This window comes from Panthera pardus, unplaced genomic scaffold (genome assembly GCF_024362965.1).
Source record: "Panthera pardus isolate Hobbes unplaced genomic scaffold, ASM2436296v1 HiC_scaffold_21, whole genome shotgun sequence".
In the NCBI taxonomy this organism is placed as follows: domain Eukaryota; kingdom Metazoa; phylum Chordata; class Mammalia; order Carnivora; family Felidae; genus Panthera; species Panthera pardus.
Window position 1 is genome coordinate 33,569,365 of NW_026526777.1, and position 11,823 is coordinate 33,581,187.

Genomic DNA, 11,823 nt, shown 5'->3' on the forward strand with positions numbered 1-11,823 from the left:
TGTTATAGATTAAGAGTAAGAAAAATAAGGCCGGATGCTAAAGGATGGATCCAATGGGAAGAGTCATTTTGGCAGAAGGTTAACATAATTCAGTCTGTACCTTCGTTGTTTTGGCTTAAAAACTTCATTAGTTTTACTCCATAATATTCAAGCTCTAAAAGAAGTAATGCAAGACTGTAAAATTCCAAAGAGAAAGATTTATCAATTCCAATGCGAAAGTCATAGTAGAAAGAAGTTTGGAATTCTAATAGGTGTAATGTTCCATCCACAATTAGGATGAATAATTTTCTGAAATATCCCACATAATAGACTCTAAAAAATTATCCTCATTCCATAAGGGACACATTTTCTACTTAATTCAATATGAATATCCAACAGAGCTGAAATGAACTGTGCTAGAAATATTCATGGTTACTTGAAAAAGTATTTTCCATCTGGAATTTTAAAAATAAACACGGACAAATTTTTTACTATCCTCCCACCATTGATGACGGAAAAAATATATTATTAAATAATTTGCTTCTTACCTTATATTTCCAAGATTATTCCCACCCAACCCCTGCTTTTTTTTTAGATACAAATTTTATAGTAGCTGTTTCTTGATTATCATGTGAAAGATGTTGCTGGGGACTTCTATATCCAGTAACGTCAGACTAGGTAATTCAAACAACCCCTCCTTGCTGAAGCAGTGGGGAGCCAAACATACAATGAAGACTTTGAAGAAAGAATCGCCAGGCCTGGGTCAAGATGAGGAAAGAGGTCAGGTTTAGTACAGCCAACATTTGGGACTTTTCCTCTGGAGACCTCTCTCTAACCCAGAATGGGTGGCTGAGATACTAAGGGGTGCTTCTGACAGCTTCACACAAGCGAAGAATCAGCAATTGGGAGTCCAGGATCCACCAGTGGATGGGGACCTAGTGTACTTAGTATACCGCCCTTGCTTGCTGTGGGTGGGGAACTCCGAGCTGCACCGCAGGAGTGAGCATAAACTCTTTCAACACTAGCTGTGTTGGATTTACTGTTGTGGTGATTCTATGAGCCAATTAAGGGATTATCAGGAAAAATTTTGTCCGTATTTTGTATTTAACTTCAGCATTGACTTTCGGCTGAGGAAGCTTCAAACTTCAAACTCATAGCTTTCAACCTACTGCAGTTATTCAATTGCAGGATTTTAGAACACGGCCAAGTCATTGTGACACCTGCTCTGATATCTTAAGATTCACTAATGAAGCCCTTCAATTGAATAAATGCTCTCAAGAAAGATCAGAAAACCCCTGTTGGTGGACAGAAGGAAATCTTAGGACACAAAGGCAGAGAAGCAGTTGAGAGAGGCAGTCACTAAAGCAGAGAAAGGACTATTCATTCAGAACTTGTTCCTCATGAATTCTTGACTTAGTATTATTATTTTCTTTTAACTCACACATAGGGAAATCCTAAGTTTAATAAGCCTAAGGAACTATGTTATGATGCCTTGGCACTTGATCCCATCAGATAAATATCCTCAAAATCTACAAACACAATAGAGACAAAGGCAATCCAAGTTCGAACAAATTTTTTAAATAGAAAAAATATTTGAGGTGCTTGCTTTTCTACTATTGAACCTCTCTTTTTAGGCTTAGAGATGTAAGCAGCATGGCGTATACCACTGCCAAATATGTCAGTCCTGCTTTGCAGGCTCTGCTGTTATTACTAAATAAGAGTACAAGCCACACTCCTTTCTAAACACTAATGGGAGGGGTAATGAGGAAACAACAACAAAAAAATCGATTTTCCTCCCGGGAAGAAGTTCTTTTTGTAAATATCCGTTTCATGTAACTAGCACTTGAAACAAAATTTCCAAGATGTCAGGGACCTAATGACTTGTAGCTCTATTTCTCACAAGGCAGGAAGGCTAGATCACAGTACTTGAGCTTTCATGGTAAAGCATCCCTTTCTATTTGTGTTAGGTTTTTATGGTAAATTTTGCTTTGCAATATTCACTCCTTATTGGTCTGAGTTCTTTCATCTAGAGCCTCAGGAATAAATCTACATCTTTCACATAATACTTCCTCGAATTTGAAGCTGTCGCATCGCCCTGCGATCTCTCGTCCAGGTAAGGATCTCCAGTTCCTTTTGTCAAACTTCAGTCGTTCCTTAGGTTTTCCATGTAAAACCCTCACCCAAACCCCCAGTGCAATGTGACTAAAGCATTTTACACGAACACTAGTGTTTCCTTGTTTTCTAGATCTTTTAACTATTAAAATGCAACTGTTTCTGCGGCCCAGTCACATTGCCCTGCTGGGATAGATTAGAGTTCAAATATTATTGCTATTTCTTCATCAGATCAACTACAAAACCAGTTTTTACCCATGCTGGACTCACATAATAGATTTAGAACTTAGGGGCAGGGCTTCACATTTATGAATATCCAATCTTAGGGTTTTTTCAGCCTGTTGAAGAGTTTTGAATGGTCATTCGTTGTACTATCAGTCCCTTCTGGATTTATATTACCTGTAAATTTAGTAACTGTCTTTAAGTAGTGGATGAAAAGGGATTGCATGAAACCAAGGACAAAGGACTGACATTAGCCATCAGAGGTCTTCTGGAAGTTAATTAACCGTGGTTATACTTCTGGTTCTCAAACCGTATCATGCATCAGAATCAGAACAGATTGTTGGCCTCATTTATTTCTGATCTTTTTGACAATTTGCATTTCTAACAAGTTACCAGATAATAAGAGAAACACACTTTAAGCAGTATTGCTTTATGGGTGCAGTTAATTATTCCACAAGCTGCCATCACAGTTTATGAGACTCCTTACAAACCTTTTAATGAGGTTTGTCCTGACTTATTCTTTGGATGTATCTTGATCTCCCACAAATTGATTAGATTATATTATGGTTCCATTTCCATAGTTTTTAAGCTTCAGTGAGAAGAACGGAGAAGTGGTTCAAGTCTAAACTCTGGTCCTTAGAGCTCAGTTCAATTCTAATAACTCCAGTGTTGTTTGAAATAGGCTTAAATGTTGACATTGTCAACAATTAAATAAATTCTCCCACAGGGATGCTGCAGTGTAGATCTCAGTCTATGACAAGTGGAAAGGGAACATTTAGCCTTCCCACAATTGCTCAGCAACAGACACTGAATTAACAACTTTCAGGAGCTGATTGCATACCAGAAAATTTGGGAAATCAAGGAAGGAAAATTTCAAATGCCCTCTGGTGTTAAGAAGGAACATTTTAGTTTCTCCCGTCAGTCATTAAGATTCCACCTACAGAGTGAGATTCAGCAGATGTTGGCACCCTCCTCAAAGCAGTGGACTATTATCAGCTTTTGGTAATAAACATGCAACTTGGGTGTCATGGTTGTCCACCGGCCCGCTGTATTCACCCCAAAATATGCTCAGACAACAATATTTTCAGTTCATTTATTCCTTCAAAACAAGTCACTTCGTACAGCATTTAGATACTTAAAATCATGGACCTCATAAATAAAATCAATTCATCTTAATGACAATGGCAAAATCACGTAAGAGTTGTACAAAATGAAATCATACATCTCCCAGGTAGCAGCAGTGCATTAACTTAAAAAAAAAAAAAAATGCTGGCAAACAGACAAAAGAACATTAAGAAAACACTGTCCATCTTAATGAATAAAAATATGCCAAGAAACAAACTCTTCTGTTTGCCCTTTCCTGCTACTTTTTTCAAGTCATGTTCTAAGCTCTAAATTTGACAATCTTGTGGTTTCCTTCTTGCTTCAGGAATCTCCACCTCTACTCCATTAATACAGGAAATACAGGACTATTATCATTCTCTATCCCTTTTGACAAGCTATACATGTTGATTCCGCATTTTAAGCTGAATTCAATACTTCTGTAATGGGGAAAAAAATTACTCTTTGCTAAACAGCTTGTAAACAGCTTGAGTCATGAATGGCACCAAGGTGAACTGGAAAACTGCCAAGAATTAAGTGCCCTGGTCCTTTTCAGTAACTTATGGGCAACAACGAACTACAGATCCTATACCATGTATAAAGTCCGTCTCATGTAATCTTAGTAGAAATTCTAAACCTTTCTTAGGTTAACCTGTTACCTACTACTTAACCAAATCATATCTTCACATCCCTAAACTATACTACATGTAGGATATTTTTAAAAAACAAGTATAAAAAGGCATCATAGCAAAATGCTCATATTCATGGTTTTACACATTAATGACAAACTTCTCAGTTATGGCCCTGCTACATTCTATGCCAAGAAATGGGTGAGGAGGGTTGGGATGACACAAAGGCATTGCTTGAAAATTTTTTCAAAAAGCATAATTCACGACTAAGGAAAGGATTCACTTGGGGATCTCTTCTGTGATAAGTGGTACTTTATCCCCCTTTCTTTTTAACCTAAAATAGCAATCTCTTTTAAATTCATATGGACCAAGACCTACCTAAATCAGCACCCCACAATTCAATATCAATGTAGTTTCTTCAAAGTCAAATATTCAAAGCACTGTAAACAAAATGCCAGTTAATTTTTGGAAAAGAAAAAAAATAAATAAAACCCATTCCCACAATCAGGCAACTTTTATAATCTTTCTAAGACGAATTACATGTGTTGAAATATTGTAACTCTTAATCGGGAAACATCATTGGTTAATGAACCAGCTTATTCAAATGAAGTGTTTCACTTTAGACTTAAAAAGGATACATTTAAGGCTAAAAAATCACCTCCGTAAAATAAGTTTGCTTAGCAACAAATGAAGAGTTTTAAGATTCTAATCTTTTCTAAGTTGGTATAGTCCTCTTTGTGCTACAAGGATAAATTTGAATACTGCACGGTACAATGAATGATTAAGAACAATCACATTATAGAAACAGGTAACTTTCTGAATGCTAGGCCACACAGCATGCTCCCAAGTGACGGACATCAAGTTGCACTGTTATCAAAACACCAGAATGCTGCACCACTGGATGGATACAGCATACACTGATGGCAATGCTGATTAAGAGCTGACCGTTAGCAGCTCAAGAATTATATTTTAATGTCTTTAACAAGAACCCTGGAGAGGGCTAACATGTAAACTTTTACTTCCTATCTTTTAAAGTGCTGCAAATAATAACAAGTGTGTCTCAACACATGAAAGAACATAAATCTTAACATATGAAAGTTTAGGAAGGCCACCTGATCCATAAAGAACAAAAATTACTCTCATTTTACATACTCCCCATTCTAATTAAAAAGAAAAAAAGACAAAAAACTACGTTTAGTTAGGGCAACTTGCAACATACATGTTTTAATTAATGCCTAGGTAGGATAGAAAGAATATGCTGGATAAGTAAATTAGGCGTGGGCACTTAGGGGCATTTATAGAGAGACAATACATTAACGCATTCCTGATTATGACTTTGCTGGGACTTGAGCGTGGAGTAATCAACTGGCATGATTAAATTAGTTTTGTCAAAAGGGTCACGCTGACCAGCAGCCAAACTTTCAAGGGTACCACTCGACTGTGCCCATTTTTCATTCCTGGGAAATAAGAAATCAACTAGGAATGATTAACACAAGATGTGCCACCCTGATGTCTTTCTATGGCTCTCCCATCCCCAAATCCCTAGGGGTGTTCACTTTAATTTCTGAAATCACTCTATCCAGAAGTGCATCTTCATGCTCCCACACCGAATCTCTAAATCCAAAGAAGAATAAGAGAAAGGGGTTGGGGGACAGGAAAGCACAGTCCTCATTCATTCAGCCAGGAAGGTAAACTATCCTCATTTTAATTAAAAAGATATTCTTGAACGGCAGTCAAAAACTGAATAAATAGGAAGAAGGGTTTCATTCTGCTCACGTGCAAACTGAAGAGAAAGTTTCTTTTGATCCTGTTGCAAGTACTAAAACCCATAGGTTTTCAAAATTCTGAAGATTAGAATTTATACACATTTATAAACTAATTTCAAGGGGCACCTGGGTGGCTCAGTTGGTTGAGCGTCCAACTTTGGCTCAGGTCATGATCTCGTGGTTCAAGAGTTCAAGCCCCACATCGGACACACGAATGTCAGCGTGGAGCCCGCTTCAGATCCTGTCTCCCTCTCTCAAAAATAAATAAAACAGTAAAAAAAAAAACAAAACACCCAAAACTGATTTTAAGAGTTCAATAAGTGCAGTTAAAAAAAACAAACAAACAACAAAAAACCAAAAAAAAACAACTTTAAATTCTGTGAGGTTTACAAGCTTGAGTTTAGAATGAGCACAAGTTTGGGTTTTTACTCCTCCATAACTAAAACAAACTGTCCGCAAATAATGCATCATCTTGGATTTTCCATGATCAGAACATTCAAGTCCTAGTACTGAATTTCAGCAACTGGTTAATTTATAACTCATTATTGAGAGCAATTTGACAGAGTGATCAGTGTCCAGTGGTGAATGGACAACCTATGTAACAGGTAAAACAGAGTAAGGTCCCCGGAATAAATACTTGACACTTGCTTTGTATAAAAGCATGAGCTTAAATATGCAAACAAAAACACTTAAAAATGAAGGGGTTTAATTTTATGAACTATCAGGTTCTATGTCTTTCTATTTGTTAAGTTAATCCAACATAGATAAGATACACTCCATCTTAAAGTGACAGAATTTTATGCTGGGACACATATCAATACATGCCTGGGATATTATAAATTACTCAATAACTATTTATTGCATGAATAAACTTGTCTAAAATCCCAGTAAGCAAATGTCAAATTGGGCTTCTGAAGTACCTAAGAAGGCAAGCTTTATGAATGGTGATGTGTAAAGCTCAATTTGATGGATGCTACCCAGTGGGTATACTCGTAACTTCTAGTTTTAAACTTACTTTCTGGGGAAATGAGAGATACAAAAATCTTTAGACCAAGATGACAGCCAGGTGCAAAGAGATCTTCAAACATATTCATTTGTACGTAGTATGATTGCCAAACATTAAGTATCTCAAGCTCACAAGGGCTATTTTAAGGCTCAGTAAAATAGAAAATTCAACACTTAATTTAAGTTATACTGACCATAATTTACAATGCCTAAAGTAGTTATTCACAAAAAAGGTACTCAAGAAAGGTCACCTAATGATTTCAAGCATACTTTGTGAATTCTTCCTTAAAGGAACTTGTCCACTGAACTGTTCCCATGTTCCTAATTTTATATGGCCACCTCCACCAAGTGAAGTGCTAAAAGTAAATCTCAATTTTAAAACATTTGCCAAGAAGATAAGCTGAAAGACACAGAAGTGCTTTAAAATATTCCATTGGTATTCTAAGTGAGATACTTCATCAAAAATGAGACCAAGATAACAAAACGTCACAACATTAAACCTCTTCACATTTTATGAGATAATACATAACAAATTATAATTTAGCATCCCTGATCTTCAGAAGAATTAAGAAAAGAGGTAGGAAACTTTTATCTGGAAGATCTCATGGTGAAGCTAATTTTAGAGGGTGTGCCTCGCAGGTCAGCCCACCAAGCAAAAGAGTACACATCTAGTATCAGGAAGCAGAATTCCGAGAAAAGCTGAATAAGGCAAGGATTTAAAAACGGTCATGTTTTGGAAGTGAAACAAATTCATTCAACATTACTATCCCCGCTACTTTAAAACTCTTCAAAAGTCAAAGTAAAAGATAGTAGATAAGCAAAGTGCTAATTTGCAGAAATGTGAAATTATTCAAAAGAGCATTAGTGGTCAGATAAGGCTCGCAAGAAAATAAGTACTGTGTAGGTAAGAAAAGATCTCACAAAAATCAAATCAAAGCATAGCATTATCCCTTTAGATGAAGATTGTTTAGGAGTTGGAGAAAAAGCTGAGGAGAGTGAATCCCTCCAGATAAATCATTAAAAAAAAAAAAAAATCAAGCACTCAAAATACAAGCAACTTCAATTACAAATAAATACCCTGCTTAATTAAAAATTCTTATCCAATGTGACAAACATCAATAAATGAGTTGCATTAAAACACGAGGCCAACGGTCTTTTAAAGCTTTAGTAAGCTGCTCAGGCACCTGTTCCCTCATACATTCTCCTTTTATACACTAGAAATCCTAAATTGGGTACTATCAGTTCCTTAGGTAACATTCTCAAGGAACAGACTCATCCCTGTAAAAATTGCTTGTAATGTACTTATAACTGGTTAAGTACACATTTATAAAGTCTACCAAATTGCAATATAAAATCAGTTTTGACGACTCTGTGTATCTTCATTTGAGGAATCGATGCACAATTTAGAAAATTATTACTCCAGAGTTTTTAAAAGGACTCAATTATGGAGACACTGTGGTCGATGTCCAGTGGCCTCACGTGAGGCCTTCCGCATTACCCAACATACGCAGTTGTCTTCTTCTACAAGTTAAAGCTGCTGGGTGCTAGCTTATAATACTAGGACTCAATCTTCCGGTGAGTGTCAGTAAGTGGCAAGGACCACCTGGTCTGTCACCCCAGCAGAAAAAGGGCATGTATCACCACTGGAGACACACATCTGTAAACTTGCACACTCATTTTTAATCTTGACAAGGGATTTCGGGGTCTTAGTGGTTTTAAGTTAAAAAAGATGGTTCAAACATTGTGTTCCTTTGTTCTTTAGGGTTACGAATAGCTTATTGGAAAACCCAGAGCCTTCTGGATCTGTGAGGTAGTAGGCGGCAGTCCTCATCATGCATAGATCACACTTCTCCAAAGTTGGTATGGCCTGTCTCCTTGGCATGGTCCCTTGCTTCTGCTTGTCCGACTAATCCCTTCTGACACACCATGCATCTCAGGGTGAAGCGGTTTACGTCAGTGAACTGTCTCTTTCTTCTAGCTTCGTCTGCTAATTCCAGTGCTTGTACAAGAACAATATCATCGTTAGAGGAGAAAATGGTCAGAGGCGGGGTGTCTGGGTCAGGGAAGACACGCTGAAGCGGGTCATAGTGGATGCCGTCGTAAATAAGCAGGACCCTTCTGGTATATCCTGCATCTTCTCCAAAACGATCAATTCTTACTGTCTGTGTATCCACCACACAGATTTCGCACTGGTAAAATTTAGACAAAATTGATATCTCAATAGCTCCTCCCCAAGTGTCATCCCTTTTGATCCAGTCACAGTACTCTTGATTTGTTTTTCCCAGTATTGCCTCACTATAGAAGTCTGGATCGCTTGCTACAATTTGCGCTATGAGGCGTCTCATCTCAGGGGCGCAAGCTGGATTCAAGACTCCTCCTTCTACAACATAGTATACACTGGTAAAGAGGCAGGAGTTGTCTGCCGGGACCACAGTTCTGCTAAGCACGGGCAAAGTTTCCCTGACATAACTAGGAGCACCATGTTTTGTAAATGCAGGTGAAGTTTTGGGCCTGGTTTGGTCTTCTTCAACGATCAGCATGTCGCCTGTTAAAAATAAAACAAAGCCAGAACTGCAGAGACATTATAGATGAAATCCGTTGTTCATAGCCAAGTTTGCAAATTACGAACAGGAAGAGTTAAAAAAAAAAAAAAGATAAACTGGGTTACTGGGGAGAATACAGCTTTGCAAACAAGTAATCGGTAAGACCTCTTGTTCCTCAGTCTTCATAAAGCCGAAAACAAACCAAAGGGAAAAACATTTGAGGGGGCATTCCAATCAAGGAGCCCTCGTTATACACCTTTATACTTACATGAAAAGATACACTTCAACAACAAAATTTCCTTATGCTCCCTCTCTGCATTTTAAAAGCACTCATCTTCCAAAAGGTATTTACCCAAGACTAGGCCACTAGGGGGGTTCTTGTCCTCTGAAGCTTAACATTTTATCTACCCAGTTTAGTGTTTACAGGATCCTTGACACAACAGCTGAAAGCTTTTAATGATCAATAGTGCTGTTCAAGTTTTAACAGCGGACAGAAATAACTGCCGTTGTTTAGAATTTGAAAGGGCCTTCGGTGGATGTGTAAAAGCATACTCTAAAATGAGTACAACGAACTCTACGTGAAGGTGACGGCAAAAACCAACCAGGAAAGCGAAAAAAAGTATTCTGCATCCTTCAGACCTGCTCTTTTTTTTTTAGAGATAGAGGAGAAAAAGCCATCAGGATAGAGAAAATAGGCCTTATTATTTTTTTTTTGGATGTTTGTGGACTAAGAAAAAACAAAATGAATGAGACGTTTTCGAGGCAGACCAGAAAGCACATTGAGGAAGGGGGGACCCCGAGGCTTTGGGCTTCTCACACGGGTTGGGCCCTCCCTCCCTCTTTCAACCAGGTACGTGGTCGAAGAGTTGCTAGACACTTGCCCCGGCCTCCGTCAGAGTTCTCCGTTCCTTAATTTATCCTTAGCCCTGTCCTCCAAACCCCCAACAGACCCACAGCTACCTTGCCTGGATCAGTTCTCTGTTTCCCCCCACGCCCCTCTCCGTCCTCCCAGGACTCTCCCTGGCCCCAACCTCGATTCCCTACCTGACTGGATGGGCAAATCCCCAAGAATGGTATCCTCGTTGCTGAGATCCAGGCATTCGGGCGGGTATCCTACGAGGATTCGCTGACAGCCGGGGGCGATGCCGGTGATGGCGGCAATTTGGCCCTGGAGTTCCCGCACTCGGGTCCGGCTGGACAACCCCTGCAAAACATGGGTGCCGTCCTTGGCCTTGCAGCGGAGCCGCCACATCGTGTCGGTCCGGCTGCCCGCAGGCCAGACACCCGTGGGGCCAGCTTTGGTCCCGGCAGCGGGTTGGCAAACGCCGCCGGGGCAACCAGCCGCCGGGTGGACTCCAAAATGGCCACCCTTTGCAGGGCCAAACATCGCGAGAAATCGCAGGTGGCTACAGTTCTCGCGATACTTTGGTGTAGCGTAAGCTTTAGCGCGAACTCTCTTAAAGTGACAACTAATTCTCTGCCGCCAACCCTGCAGGAGCCAAAGGATGAAGATTTATCCCTGTTCCTCCAGTACAAGTGGCTTTGCTACCTGTCGAACGAGTGAGGTGCCTTCTGCGTTGGCAGCATATATGCTCAAGGAAAGAGGGCGGAGGAAGGAGTTCCTGAATCGGGTACATTGGAATGTAACCTTGCAGTTAGTGAGGTCGGAAATTAGTAAATTGGGGCTTCCAAACTACACCGGGAGAAATAGAGTCATAGTTCAGAACGCAAATGAATACCAAGAATGGTCAGTGAGTCAAAATACCTGTCAAAAAACAATCAGACACTCGTGACTAGGCTCGTGGCTGCAGCAAACATTGACTCATTGAGGTTAAGGGAGCCAGACAACTGGCCTGGCCACCTCGACGCTGTAACTTGAAAATGTCCATTTGCCACATCAGAAAGCGCAGTATGAGGTCATCATCTGGGCCTAGGGCAATTGCTACACGTGGGTGGTAGCAGTTTAAGGAAGAGGACTAATGTTTATCATTCGGATTCCAGTTCAGGCTCTGGGTATAGTGATATGAAGACGACTCCATTCCTGCCTTCAGCATAGCAAGTACTCACTGTAATCAGGAGAGAGGGTGGGGTGTAAAGGGCACATACCCACCGAATTTCACAGCCACGTGGTAATGCTAGATTATGTGACCTTTGGCAATCCTGTATCCCTAGAACCAAGGACTGTGCCTCACCAAACAAGCGTTCAACAAACACTTGCTGAATGCATACAGAGTTGTATTGGTACAGATAAGGCAGTTATACTGGTTGTTGTAAAAAGCCTCAAAAAGGAGGCGCTAGTTGAGCTATTTTGAAGGATGAATTTTATCCCCAGGAATAAAGACATCTCTGAATTTATCTCCTTTCCAAGAAATCTCTATTCCTTGTTCTTTTTCCATCCTGGAGGAGCACGCCCTAGCCTGCGTAGAGTGAGTTTATCAACAGAATCAAGCATCAGAAAGGCCTGGG

General features: G+C 39.6%; 1 protein-coding gene across 6 annotated transcripts in view; it reads right to left on the minus strand.

Moving 5' to 3' along the window:
- Window positions 1-11,240, minus strand: part of YOD1 (YOD1 deubiquitinase) — a 30,836-nt gene extending 19,596 nt beyond the window's left edge. For 4 of the 6 annotated variants that reach the window (XM_019430193.2, XM_019430183.2, XM_019430210.2 and 1 more), the window contains exons 1-2: window positions 11,123-11,240; window positions 10,402-10,561 (exon numbers count right to left, since the gene is read on the minus strand). Coding sequence is in view for 2 of the 6 variants with exons in the window: in XM_019430232.2 (XP_019285777.1) it covers window positions 8,656-9,359; window positions 10,402-10,744 (1,047 nt within the window). In the remaining 4 variants the exon portion in view is untranslated. Of the gene's footprint in view, window positions 1-3,392; window positions 9,360-10,401; window positions 10,861-11,122 lie in introns of those variants that run through there. The other 2 variants (XM_019430232.2, XM_019430174.2) reach the window with 2 other exon arrangements.
- Window positions 11,241-11,823: the final 583 nt, after the last annotated feature.